Raw genomic sequence first — 13,499 nt, 5'->3', positions numbered from 1 at the left:
TGTTAACTTGTTTCAGATGGTTGGTTGCTTCATTACTAGTGTTAGGATGATTATAATTAGACAGTTAAGTACTACTATCTGGGTTGATCAGCTATAATAGTCCTACAAGTACAAGATCGCTAGGCACAAGTGTAAAGCCAAATTGCCTATGCCGATTCTTTTTATGTAAGAAAAAGGAAAAGGATAACAACAACAACGATAAAACGATTTCTGATTCTGTTCATGCGCCGAGCTGCATGATGCACAGATACGGCATTTTGTTGCCATTCCCGTACGGGATACGTATCTGATACAGGGATACGGCCGATACTCGCGCGATACGGTATCAGAGAAGTATTGGCGAATAAAAAGCGAAAAAAATAATATTTTTTAAACATAAAAAATATTTTTTAAAAAAATTAATAAAAATAATTGCTTCGGCATCCCGGAGACCCGGACGCCGCGCACGAGGCGCGCTACTTCGGCTGCGTACAGCGGCGGCTGGCTCTTCCTCGCCTTCCGCCAGATCGAGCGCCACGCGCTCCTCAGCCTCCGCCCCGAGCAGCGCTAAAAGCAAGCTGAATTTCTGGCTAGATCCTCAGAAGAGAATTGAGGCAACTGAAAGCAAGCTGCACAAGCAGTTTCGTCTTCACTGCAAATCCGATCCAAAGCATGCATGTGCACTAATGCAATCCCCCACACAGAATCATTGTTCATTGCAATATAATGATGCACTAATTCATGCATGAGCACCAACAATTTCTGCATTACTCTAACATGGTGAAAATGGCAGAGGGTACTGAGGAGAAGTTATGATATGATGGATCAAGCAGTTGCAAGCACACTTGGATCTCGAGAAAACATCATCGACTGCACTAACTGGACAAATCAACAACCACCACATCAAATCAGACGGTGAATTCGCTGTAAGCCAAGCACAATGCCATGCCAGATCGGCAGCAAGCAAGCAATACCTGTACCACGACAATGTAACCAAGAACATGGCAGTCTCTCACGGGAGAATCCAAACCGGCGGCGTGTAGTGCGACGGGCCTTGCTCCGGCAAGAACTTGTCCACGCGGCCGGTAACCGCCGCCGGCGGCGCCACCGGCGGCAGCCACTTGCCGTGATCTCTGCAGGGGTATTCCCGGTACTGGGCAAAGGGATTCAGGATTTGGAACGCCTCATCGTAGAGTCTCCCGTCATCCAGGAAGTAGATGCCCTCGTTGAACTCGTCGCCTGGATAGTCGCCCGCGTCGTACGATCTGGAGCAGCCTCGCGCGACGAACAGCACCCGCCCACCCAGCGATTCCAGCTCCTTCCAGTCGTATGGTGCCCCGTCGTTGTTGATGGGCGTCTCCACCATCTCGAACACCTTGAACGCCCATGTCGTCGGCGGAAAGAGGGGAGGATGAGGAAGGAGCCTGACGACCATGAGGAGACTCTTGCCGGACTCCACCAGGTAGCGAACAGCGAAGCATCCGCCGTAATCTCGCCCGCCTCGCGAGAATCGGCGAACCTCCATGGGCGGTATCACCAGATTACCGTCGTCGTCTTCGTGGAAGTCCGGTACCGAAAAAACATGGAGGTTTTCTTCTCTTGTGAGGAAGTGGAAGGCTTTCTTGTGGTGTACGACATCCTCCAGAGCATGGCCGGTGAAGAACTCAGCAGGATCATGAGTCGCCTCCTCCACACCTCGATGCCTCAGGATCCCGAATGCATGGATTCGTGGATTGTTCATCATGCAGGAATGGCTGATGGCGGCGGCGACGCAGCGTTCGTCGCCCGGTGGCGAAGAGAGGGTCGCGGCCACCATGTCCGTGCCCGTGTCGGGGAAGTGGAATCGCGTGCCGTTGCGGAGGCTGAGTAGCGCGTAGTCCAGGATTTGGCCGAAGGCGACGAAGACCCAGCCACCGTCGTAGGCGCCGAAGTAGCGCGCGGCGAGTGCGTCGGCCGGGAGCGGGTGGCCGAAGGCGTGGGTGGCGCAGCCTGCGAGAGCGCACGCGAAGCAATGCCCGTCGTCGGCGCGCGGGACGAGTATCGACGGGAGCGGCCTCGTCCCCGGCGGCGGCTGCGGCTGCGGCGCGACGGCGACGCGCCAGTCGTGGCAGACTCGGGCCATGCGGCGCCGGTCGACGAGGCACGGGAGGCGCTTGTGGACGAGGCGGGGGACGTCGCCGACGAGGTCGCGCCACAGCGCGTCCATCTGAGAGGCGGAGGCGCGGCTTGCCGATGGCGAGGAGGCGATGCGCTGTGTGTGCGCGCGGCGGGAATGGTTTGGAATGGTTCCTCTGCTTCTCGAAACGGAAGGAGATGGTGGAATGGTTTGGAAGAAGTGGGTGGGCCACTGTGAGATCGGACTCGGCCTCATTTGTAGGGCCAGCTTTCTTGGGGCCCAAAAGTAGCTTCCTCTGGAGGCAGATTAATGGGCTGTACTGTAGAAAGTCTACTTTTTCATGACCACATTCTGCATCTAGCTATCCCCATGCAACTGATCACAAAACAACTAGTATGTCAGGAGAACAAAGACAAGGCATCAGCATGTTGACTGGTTAGCTGACACCGATGCACCGTGTTATGTCAGTATGATTGAATTAGTTATGAAACTAATTTGTGTCATACACTGAGGATTCTAATTGGATCCCGATAAGAGAAGCGACTGAAACCAGTCTCAAGAAGCAATCCATCGATCTTCACTGCAAATTCCGTTTGATGCAACTGATCAAAGAACTCTTCTATGATGAGGAAAACGCATTACTAACAACACAATATGATGGTGCACTAATGCAATCCAAGTCATGAACACCAGCCATTCTGCATTGGGTACACACATGGATCTCAGATGAAACATTATTCCTGTGTGGCGTGGATAACATTTTCTCTTAACTCGTGGCCCAAGCCAATTGGCCCAATATATAAGGCCTACATCGTTTGGTGGCCCAAGCAACCCACCTCTGCTTCTTCCAAACCAAATCCCCCCTTTCTCCTTCCGCTTCGAGAAGCAGAGGAGGAATCAATCAATCCCCAACACACAGCAGCGCGCCTCCGCCTCGCCTCCTCGCCACCGGCAAGCCGCGCCTCCGCCTCTCCAATGGACGACGCTTCATGGTGCGGTCTCACCGCCGACGTCCTCCGCCTCGTCCACAAGCGCCTCCCGTGCCTCGTCGACCGGCGCCGCATGGCCCGCGTATGCCGCACCTGGCGCGCCGCCGTCAAGGGGGAGCAGCACCCGCCGGAGAGCCCGCTCCCGTGGATCCTCGTCCCGCGCGACGCAGACGGGCCTTCCTTCTCGTGCCCCATTGCCGGCTGCCGCGGGCACGGCTTCGGCATCCCGGACGACGCGCGCGCCGCGCGCTACTTCGGCACGTACGGCGGCGGCTGGCTCTTCCTCGCCTTCGGCCAGATCAAGCGCCACGCGCTCCTCAGCCTCCGCACCGAGCAGCGGTTCTACCTACCCGACATCGCCCGCTGGGACTTCGCGGGGAGACCAGCCTTCGACACGGACATCGTCATGGTCGCCGCGACCCTCTCTTCGCCACCGGAGGACAAGGGCTGCGTCGGCGCCGCCATCGTCTTTCACCGGGCCAGCTTGTATAGTCCACGCGTTCATGCATTCTGGCGCATGGGGAAGCAGATTGCAGTGGCGACGACCTGTACTAACACCATTGCTGGGCGACTTCTGGAGGATGTCATACACCACAAGGGAGCCTTCTATTTCCTCACCGCGCAAGAGCACCTCCATGTTTTTGAAGTAGAAGAGTTCTACGAAGACGGCGATGGCAATCTGAAGATAGCACCCATGGTGTTTCGTCGCTTCTCGCGCGGTGGGCGAGATTACGGCGGAGCCATCGCTGTTCGCTACCTGGTGGAGTCCGGCGAGAATCTCCTCATGGTCGTCAGGCTCGTTCCTCATCCTCCCCGACTGCCGCCAAGGACGTCGGCGTTCAAGGTGTTCGAGATGGTGGAGCCGCCGCTGGAAACTCCCATCAACAACGACGAGGCACCATACGGTTGGAACGAGCTGGAGTCGCTGGGTGGGCGGATGCTGTTCGTCGCGCGAGGCTGCTCCAGATCGTACGACGCGAACAAGTATCCGGGCGCCGAGTTCAACGAGGGAGTCTACTTCCTGGACGACGGGAGGCTGTACTGCGAGGCGGCGGTGTTCGTGGATCAGGCTGCCGCCGCCGCCGCCGATGAGCCGCGATGCCCCTGCTGGCCCTGCACAGACAGCGGAAAGTGGCTGGCGGCCGCCGGGGAGGTTCCCCGCGTGGACAAGTTCTTGCCGGAGCAAGGCCCGTCGAACCACTACTCACCGCCGGCTTGGTTTCTCCAGTAAGATCGAGCTTTCTGCCGATCGATCTGGATGAGATGTGCTTGCCTCACATCGACGTGTCCGTGTGATGTTGTTGTGGTGCTGATCAGTGATCAGTGAACAGTTGTTGTTTTCATTCCAGTTCTGAACTTCTTCGGTTTTTCTTTCAGCCAGTTCTGAACTTCAGATATGGCAGTTGTTGTTGATTGTCCAGTTAGTACAATCTGTGATGTTCCATTGTATACTTGCAAGGATCGACCTATGTCACCTATCATAACATCTCTTCAGTACGTTCTGAGTTTCTGGTATGTTTACCATTATATACTTCATGATTACAGAATGCAGAAAACAGTTGGTGTTCATGAGTTGGATTGCATTAGTGCACCATGCTGCATATATAGAATGTATTTTCAATGAAGAGGAATTGTTTCTGCAGCTTTCTTTCAGTTGCTTCAATTCATTTCTGAGGAGATCTAGTCAGAAATTCTGAATCCTTGGTGGATGCTATAAATTAGTTTCAACACTCAGCTTCTTAATTTGTCATACTGAGATAACATCGTCATCTTGCAAGAATTTGATCGTTTCTTTGCTTTCTTGATAGTACTAGCTGCTTTGTGATCAATTGCATGGTGTTTCACTCAAGTTAATTACCTCGTAGTAGTAAATAATATGTCTGTTATTTGTTCTTCTGCAATTACTATTATTGTTACCACTGGATTTATTTTTCCTGTGACATAATTTATTCCTGGACTATGTACATGATGTAAAAAGTTGAGTGTTAGTAACAGGTGAGATGGTTATTTGTTCAATGTGGTCATCATCTTTTGAAACACAGCCATACAGGTATGTGATAGGTGCTTTGTTGCTCTGTTCACTGAATCACAGCTACTGAACAGAGGATGTTCTACTCATCTGTTCAGAAAAAAAAGTTAAGTGCTACACAATGAGTATGGTTTTCTCAGCGTTGCCCATTACATTTCTGATTTCTCTGAAAGTAGTAGCATCTGTCTGATGTCTCTGATGGTACAAAATAGTTCTGCACGTTCATGCCAGGAGACAATTGCGTTAATCCTGAAAAGTTCATACAAGAACACCGCATTGCAGTGGAGCAGGCGGCGGCCACCAATGCAATCCAAGTCATGAACACCAACCATTCTACATTGAGTCATCATGAAGTTCATGGTAAAAATGCCAGAAAAGTACTGAAGAGATGTTATGAAAAGGTAGTACTCCTGCATACATGACACATGGATCTCAGATGATGATGAGATGAAACATTCCCTCAGCACAACATTCCTCTGTAGCTAACATTCATTTCTCGGCATATATAATTACGAAAGAATAAACGGGCCAATTAACTTCATCATACAGATCCAAAGTTCTTTAGGCCCATGAAGAAATGCTCAACAAAGTGCAGCTATCAAAACTTCAGGCCCAAGCAAACCGTCACGATAAACTGGGCCCAAGCCCAACTTCTTGCTCGGCTGGCAAAAGGCTGGCCTTCTCTGCTTCTTCTTCCAAACCAAACCACCCCAAGCTTCCCCTGCTTCCAGAAGCCAAGTTCAAACATGGCGCACAACGACGAAGCGTCCTCGTCGCGTTCCACCACCTCCTCCGCCGCCCAACCCTCGCCACCGCCACCTCCACGCCTCGCCTCCGCCTCCTCCTCTCCCATGGACGCGGTAGCGCCCGCGCGCGATTTCATGGCGGAATCCCTCCGCCTCGTCCACAACCGCCTCACGTGCCTCGTCGACCGCCGCACCATGGCCCGCGTCTGCCACGCCTGGCGCGCCGCCGTCAAGCCGCTGCATCCTCCGCCGGAGGAGAGGCCTCTCCCGTACATCCTCCTCCCGGGAGATGGGGAGCGCTCCTTCTCGTGCGCTCTCCGCGGCTGCGCCACCCACCGCTTCCACATTCCGGACATCCCGCGCGACGCGCGCTGCTTCGGCGCCCACCCCGGCGGCTGGCTCTTCTTCGCCGTCGCCCAGACAACCAAGAACGCGATCCTCCGCGACGAGTTCCCCTCGGGCATCCCCGACGTCCTCCACCTCGACGATCGGCCGCCGGACAAGGACACGGACGTGGTCATGTTCGCGGCGACCATCTCGTCGCATCCGGAGGACCAACGCTGCATCGGCGCGGCCATCCTCTCCCACTTCCCCGACGTCACCAACCCGTCCATCTACGCGTTCTTCCGCATGGGAGTCTTGCCCGCGATGGTGGCGAACGGCGATGACGCCAGCAACGCGGGGTCGGCATCAGGCCTGGAGGATCTCATACACTACGACGATGCCTTCTACTTCCTCACCGGAGAAGAAGGCCTCCTCGTGTTTCGAGTATCCGAGTTCCACGACTTCAAGGACGAGGAGCTTGACATAGCCCCCATCGAGATTCGCCGCTTCCCTCGCCGCGGGCGCGGCCACTACGGCGAGGACGACGTCGCCGTTGTCCGCTACCTGGTGGAGTCCCGCGGGCGCCTCCTCATGGTGGCCAGGATCGCTGCTGGCGCTGGTCCTCTCCGCCCCTCGCCGCCGTCGCCGACGACGACGTCGGAGTTCAGGGTGTTCGAGATGGCGAGGCGATCGACGGCATTCGCCGCCACCAACAACGATGGCGCCGAGTACGACTGGGTGGAGCTGGACTCGCTGGGAGGCCGCATGCTGTTCGTCGCACGAGGCTGCTCGACATCGTACGAGGTGGCGAGGCATCCGGGGTTCGAGGAGGGCGTCTACTTCCTGGACGACGGGAGGCTCTACGGCGAGGTGGCAATGTTCAGGGATCCAAATCTGCGGCAATACCCCTGCAGAGACAGCGGCAGGTGGCTGGCGTCGGCGCCGGAGGCGGTTCCACGCGTGGACAACTTCTTGCCGGAGCAAGCCCCGTCGAACTACTCACCGCCGGCTTGGTTTCTTCCCTGAGATTTCCCGTGTTGAGTTTGATCGTCGTGGTACAGGTTTGCTTTGCTGTTGATTTGTCTGAGATGTGCTTAGTCTCCGATCTGATGGATTACATTAGTGCAGAAATTATCTGTTTCCATGGCTTTGATTGCATTAATGCTGCATTATATTGAAGTCGATTATAATGTAATGTGAAAATTATATGCTCAATTATTCGTGCTTTTGTTTTCCTGATAAAATCGTGTGCATTGCCTGAAATGGATTTGCAATGAAGCTGAATTGCTTCTGGGGACTGATTTCAGTTAATCAGTTTCAGGCTTTTCAGCTAGATGTGAAAGATGCAGATCGTTTGTGTTTTATTTGTTCTTCTATAGGTACTACTGTAGTACTGTACCAGTACTACTTTTGATGCTACCAATTCTACTTTCTGTGCCACGATTTATTCTTATATTATATGCATGATGTAATGTTGAGTACAATTTAGTAGCTGTGGAATTGGCTAAACAGTTAAGAGTTGGTATTTATCTGATGATATCTGAAGCTTTCAGTAACACCTGAATGGCAAATTTGAGAATCATGGAGAGGATGCTTATCTCTGCATTCCCCACGCATTTTTCTTAACGTGTAGCATCTGTCTAACAGTACATTTTGTGATTTTGTCAGACTGCACATTCTCTTGAAAAGAGAGAGAACCTTTTCGATGTTCCAAAACTATGAATCAACCAGATGTCGGAAGGGGTTTTCAGAAACGAATAAAAAAACTAATTTCATAACTCGCCTAAAAACCGCGAGACGAATCTTTTGAGCCTAATTAATCCATCATTAGCACATGTGGGTTACTGTAGCACTTATGGCTAATCATGGACTAATTAGGCTCAAAAGATTTGTCTCGCGATTTCCCCCCTAACTGTGCAATTAGTTTTTTAATTTATCTATATTTAATACTCCATATATGTGTCAAAGATTCGATGTGATGTTTTTGGAACTAAACAGGCCCTAGTTAACTCGTATGGGTGCATATTCATGTATTTTCCTCAGCACGGCCTGGCGTTCCAAATAAGTAATTAAGCAGCGAACACTCCAATGAACTGTTTTTACTGCACCATTGGCCAGGATGCCTCAAAGTTAAGAAATGTAAACGAGGAAATTCAGAGAAAGCATCCTTTCCTCTATGTGTATCAGCTTTTCTCCTTGTGTCGAAGCAGAGCAGGACATTCTCTGTTCAGTAGTAGTGAGATGATCACAGTGGAACAATAACCCATCTCAAACGTTAACCCATCCCTATGTGTTAGTGCTTACTGACGTACTCAACATTCTGCATCATGTATATGAATGAATCATAGAACGGACAAAAACAAATTCAGTGACTAATTACTTGCTACGACCGAGTAACTTGTGTATCCATGAAATCGATCAGAAATAGTATCATCAAGACAGCAAAGATTTTGGGATTTTCATATATATTTCATAACATGGGATATACGGGTGGATGCAACTCTTCTCATATCCTAACTCATATTTCTTTATAGACTCAGATTTGAAATTGGACAGTATCAGCCATCCCATTTTAATTTCTGTCGCATATTTTTCCCATAAACCTCTCGTCGGACGTGCAGTCGGAAAATACCTGTACCCCTACATATATGGACACGGCGGTTGGCCGGTCAGAAACTCTAAGAGTGTCAAGAGCCAAGACTACGTACGAACGCACGAAACGCATCCCATCCGGGAACATATCGCACCAACAAACACAATATACGATCGAAAAGGGTAACCGATCGATATATAGTAAGTTCCAATCAGTCTCGCGTCGCGGCCCCCTTAAACCTTACGCACGCCGGCCTCCGCGTTGCGCCGTCGCCGTCGCCGTCGCCGCGGCGGTTGCCGCGGGAGCCCTGGTCATGCGGCCCGGACGACGGTGGGGATACAGGCGCGTCGCGGTCGCATTGGCGGTGTGCGTCCACGCGGCGGTGCTTCTCTCGGCCGTCGTCTACTTGTCCTCCGTCCTCTCTGCAGCTGGGCCTGGGGCTAGCTCCTCGTCCCTGCAGGAAACGGAGATGATGAGACTGACCGCCAAGCTGGAGCAGATCATCGGTAAGTTCATCTCTGTAATTAATTATCATACGCGATCACGGCATCACGCGATTGATCGATATCGATTAAAGCTAGCCGCTAGCTGCAGCCTGCATGCAACAACGGCTAATCAAATTAGTTACCATTGCCATTACGTGTTGATAATTCATCGCGTCCCTATATACTCCTTCCGTTTCTAAATATTTTAGGAGTATAATATAAGATGTTTATGCAGAAAACCAAGACAAATACAACTCTGGGATGATGCATGGCTTCGCAAGTATGCTGTCCAAAAACCCCGGAATCATTAAGGAGATGACTTACAGAATCACCAACCCCGACGACACGGTGAGAGTTCAACTGGCGGTGACAATGAGAGACGACGTCCAGGTCCAGCCTCTAAGAATTAATACTTCAATTTATTTCCGTGTGTATATATACTTTTATTAGCAAACGCACTACTTACGACTCCCTCAATTTTATATATAAGATGTTTTGAATTTTTTTAAAATTAAAATTTGAAAAATATAGTAATATCTATAACACCGAACTAGCTTATTAAACCCATCATTGAATATATTTTAATACTATATTTGTTTTTTAAAAGTATTTAAGAATTATATTTTGTCTATGACATATTATATAGTTTTCGTTTATCTTCATTATAACTGTGTGCATTTTATTAGCCTCTCTATCCCTTGTTTAGATTCACTAATATTCATATAAATTAGACTATAAAACACATAATAGATGTATCTGTTGTTTAGATTCGCCAAACATGCATGCAGTGAGTATAATGTAAAACAGAGGTAGTAGTATTTTAAAATTGCATAAGGCATATTGTAAGTTGGCCTCCCCAGCATGTCGTGCTGTGTGGACCAGGGTTTTCATGTATGTTTGTCTTTATTCCAAAAGCCATATCATTTTAGCTGACCTCTAAAAAAACTTATATTTTAAAGTATAAAGTAAATTTATGAGAAAACAACTATGCGGAAACTGATATTAATGAGTAGCTTTACCTTTCTGCCTTTTGTATAATTAAGATTTCATTAATTGAATTCATTTTGTTGTTGAAATTTTGCGACCGCTGATATATAGAACACGTCTTCTCCCCAGATATCAATCAATATAATGTTAATTATGAGAGTGTTTCAAATATCCGATAAACATGTCCCTTCATACGTATTTTCGAAAATTAGCCTATTGATTTCACTGAAACTATACAAATAAATATTTAATTGTTTGCGTCTTTTTCGATCACTCACAGAAGGAGACCCAAGAGAAGTGAAGAGAAGGAAATTGGGGCAACCCTTAATAGCGAATAGTCGTAGGGGAGAGAAATGACGAGAGAGCGAGAGCCTGGGGAGCTCGTCAACCTGAGCGTCGGCGGGGCAACCGTTACCGGCGCCCACAGCCCTGCGCCTCTGGTCACTCCGACCAGGGCGGCCACCGCACAACCGCGCTCACCTCCCCAGTCACGCCTTCGCCCCAAGCAAGTCAGGCCTCGCCACTGCTATCCAAGCCCTTGACTGGGGAACGGATGCCGAGGAGGATGAGGACGACGTCATTGCTCCGGAGCTACACCAACGTTCAGCGGAGACATTCAATCCGCAAACCGCCAAAGCACGCAAAGCAGCTTCTCCATCTCCGGCGTCCAAGGCTTTCCATCAGGAAATCAATGCCCGAAGCCAGGAAGAGGAGCTCGACATTACTGCAGAGAGAGGAGAGGGACAGAGCGCCATTACGCCCCCTCCGGAAAAGGCACAAGAGGAAGATGCAGAGAAGAAGGCCAGAGAAAAAGCAACATTAAAGTCGATAATAGTAGCCCCGGCAAGAGCTACAAGCAAGTCTCAAATCGAGGCAGAAGAACAAGATCTTTCATCAAAATGGCAAGCGGTAAAACCAAAGTTTTGGTGGCGGAAGCGCCAAAATCCTTCTTCATCAACCTCTCAGGTCGTCTTCAATCGCCCAGCTACCTCCTTCAATCCACTAAATCTCAGAGAAAAGTTCAAGGAGATCTTGCACGGCAAGTGCTTCCGCTGCTTCGCTTCAGATCACCAGGCAGCAGCTTGCAGGGATCCCATCCGCTGCTATACTTGTAGACGCAGTGGACACATCTCCTTCCGCTGCCCAAACAAATCAAAGCAACCCATTCACTCCCGCCTCACCTTCCCCAAGCAAGCCCCCTCCATTCAATCCCGACTCATCTTCCCACCACTTCCCAGCAAGAACCAACAGCAACCAACAACAACCCGCCCTGGTTCGGTTTTCCATCGTTTGCACAAACCAGCGGTGACCATGGATCACATACCTGGTCTGCCGAATCAACGGCCGGCAGTCGGCTATGCAACGGTGCCGATGACGGAGCTCATGCAGCACGAGCTGGAGCGCCTTCACTATCATGGCGCACTCATCTCGGCTGAGGTCGAGGGACAGGAGACGTCCCCCAGGGAGGTGGCGCGTGCACTGACCCAGCAGGTTGGGATCCCCATCTCGGACCTGCGAGTCACGCGCCATCACCCGGAAGATTTCTTCGTCTTCTTCGATTTCCCAGAGGGGCAGGCCGCGGCAGCGCGGAGAGGCTTCATCACTCTGGATGGAGGAAGGTTCACCATCACGCCATGGAGCGCCGACAGGCATGTGCACCACCCGAACTGGTGGTTTCGTGTGCGGCTCTGCCTGGAGGGATTGCCGCAGTACGCATGGAATAGGGCGGGATTGGAGGGCGTCATGGGTCCCATCTGCCTCTTCGATCGCATCGAGCATAAGTCGGTTCAGTGGCAGAACACGGCCATCTTCTCATGCTGGATGTGGATGCGGAATCCTGATCTCCTGCCATGAACAGTGCTCTCCACCTTCTTCCCGCCGGGAGCTGGGCGTGTCACCTCCGGCATCACACCGCCGCTTCCGGACGAGATCGCGCTGCCGCCGAGGGGGAGGCTGCCGCATGTCATAGTCCATCTGGACGAGATGGAGGACTGGACTCCAGGACCGCCCCGCTCGCCTTCTTTCGGGGTGAGCGGACTGCCCTCCTCGGACTTGTCTGATTCGGGAGGCCCGATACCCACGGTGCGCACCTTCCAGTGGTACCTGGGCTGCGCCGACGGAACCCAGCCTCCTCGGCGACGGGCGGCAGCGAGGCGGGGATGCAGGGCACCGCCACAGAGAAGAGAAGACCCGGAGGATGATGAGGATGATGACGGGCGGCGGCGCCACGCTGAGGATATTCCACCACGCCGCCGCTCGCTGCGCGATGTCATCATTGGAAGGGGCCGGTCGGTTGAGTCGCGGGCGGCGGAAGGGGTGCGACACCGGAGCCGCACGCCGCATCCTTCCGGCCGCCAGCGAGCGCACGGCGATGGCCGCCAAGGCCGCTCACAGACCAGGCACAGCTCCCGATGCTCCTGCCGCTACAGATCCCGTCGCACGCGCTCCCCAAGCTCCTTGACTCCTCGCGATCAGGATGGCACGGGCGATGCAGGCTGCGCGACAACCAAGGTGGTCGCTGTCAGTGGCCAGGCTGATGGCGACCAGCAGTGTAGCGCCCGTTCCGTCGTGGCGCCTAGCGGGAAAACTATCTCTTAAAAACCCTAATTGCGAAATCTGTTTCTTTGCTTGTTGTCTAGTGTCCGTGCCATCTCAGATCTCAAATCCCCGATCAATCGTCGAGTTCAATCCCGAATCCAAATCCTTCCCGAAAGTCCCTCCGCAAAAGTCTATTTTGCCTCTCTCGGGTTCGATGGGCCGAATCTCTCTCGGCCCATCTTCCCCTCCCTCCCCGGCTATCTCTCTCTCTCTCTCTCTCTCGCTCTCGCTCTCCCTCTTCTCCGCTCTGCCCGCGCGCCACGCGCGCGTGCGCGTGAGCCGCGCCGAGCCGAGCCCTCCCTCTCCGCTCCCTCGCTGCCGCTTCCCGCACGCCGTTGTCCGCGTGCGCGCGCCCACGTGGTCGCCGCCCGTGCCGCGCCTGCGCCGTCTGCGCCGTGAGTCAGCACGCGTGCCCGAGCCGCGCCGCTCAAATCGCCGCGCCGCCCGTTGCTTCCCGCGCGCGCGTGCCGTGGTGGCCGACCGCCGGGTCGCTGCCGCCGTCAGCGCCTGCCGCGCCTGCCCGCGCCTGTCACCCGTGTCGCCGCTTCGCTCCACACCGCCCCCGCCGTCATCGCCGTCGTCATCGCCCGGCCCCCGCCACTCCACGCGCTAGCCTCCAGGGGACGGAGGCAGAGCTCCTCCTCCCTCTGCCG

The 13,499-nt window shown here is 52.7% G+C and overlaps 2 protein-coding genes across 2 annotated transcripts; one reads left to right on the top strand and one right to left on the bottom strand.

Moving 5' to 3' along the window:
• Positions 1-991: 991 nt before the first annotated feature.
• Positions 992-2,185, bottom strand: LOC107280982 (uncharacterized). The gene is made up of 2 exons (XM_066310965.1): positions 1,756-2,185; positions 992-1,674 (listed from the first exon to the last, which is right to left on the bottom strand). The coding sequence occupies exons 1-2, from the start codon at positions 2,183-2,185 to the stop codon at positions 992-994; spliced, it is 1,113 nt and encodes a 370-aa protein (XP_066167062.1).
• An 864-nt stretch (positions 2,186-3,049) lies between these two features.
• LOC107280981 (uncharacterized) lies at positions 3,050-7,331 on the top strand. The gene is made up of 3 exons (XM_015783159.3): positions 3,050-4,311; positions 5,340-5,473; positions 5,663-7,331. The coding sequence occupies exons 1-3, from the start codon at positions 3,071-3,073 to the stop codon at positions 7,207-7,209; spliced, it is 2,922 nt and encodes a 973-aa protein (XP_015638645.3). The 5' UTR covers positions 3,050-3,070; the 3' UTR covers positions 7,210-7,331.
• Positions 7,332-13,499: the final 6,168 nt, after the last annotated feature.

The sequence above is a fragment of the Oryza sativa genome, chromosome 5 (genome assembly GCF_034140825.1).
Source record: "Oryza sativa Japonica Group chromosome 5, ASM3414082v1".
In the NCBI taxonomy this organism is placed as follows: domain Eukaryota; kingdom Viridiplantae; phylum Streptophyta; class Magnoliopsida; order Poales; family Poaceae; genus Oryza; species Oryza sativa.
Note: the sequence above shows the minus strand (reverse complement) of the source record. Positions and strands in the feature narration are given on the sequence as shown.

Excerpts from the sequence above, each read along its gene's own strand:
- LOC107280981 (XM_015783159.3), top strand. The coding sequence starts at position 3,071 with ATGGACGACGCTTCATGGTGCGGTCTCACCGCCGACGTCCTCCGCCTC. Across the intron at positions 4,312-5,339 it reads CCGCCGGCTTGGTTTCTCCA|GCCAGGAGACAATTGCGTTA; the intron begins GTAAGATCGAGC and ends CTGCACGTTCAT. Across the intron at positions 5,474-5,662 it reads GAGTCATCATGAAGTTCATG|ATCCAAAGTTCTTTAGGCCC; the intron begins GTAAAAATGCCA and ends TTCATCATACAG.
- LOC107280982 (XM_066310965.1), bottom strand. The coding sequence starts at position 2,185 with ATGGACGCGCTGTGGCGCGACCTCGTCGGCGACGTCCCCCGCCTCGTC. Across the intron at positions 1,675-1,755 it reads TTCGCCACCGGGCGACGAAC|GTGTGGAGGAGGCGACTCAT; the intron begins GCTGCGTCGCCG and ends TGAGGCATCGAG.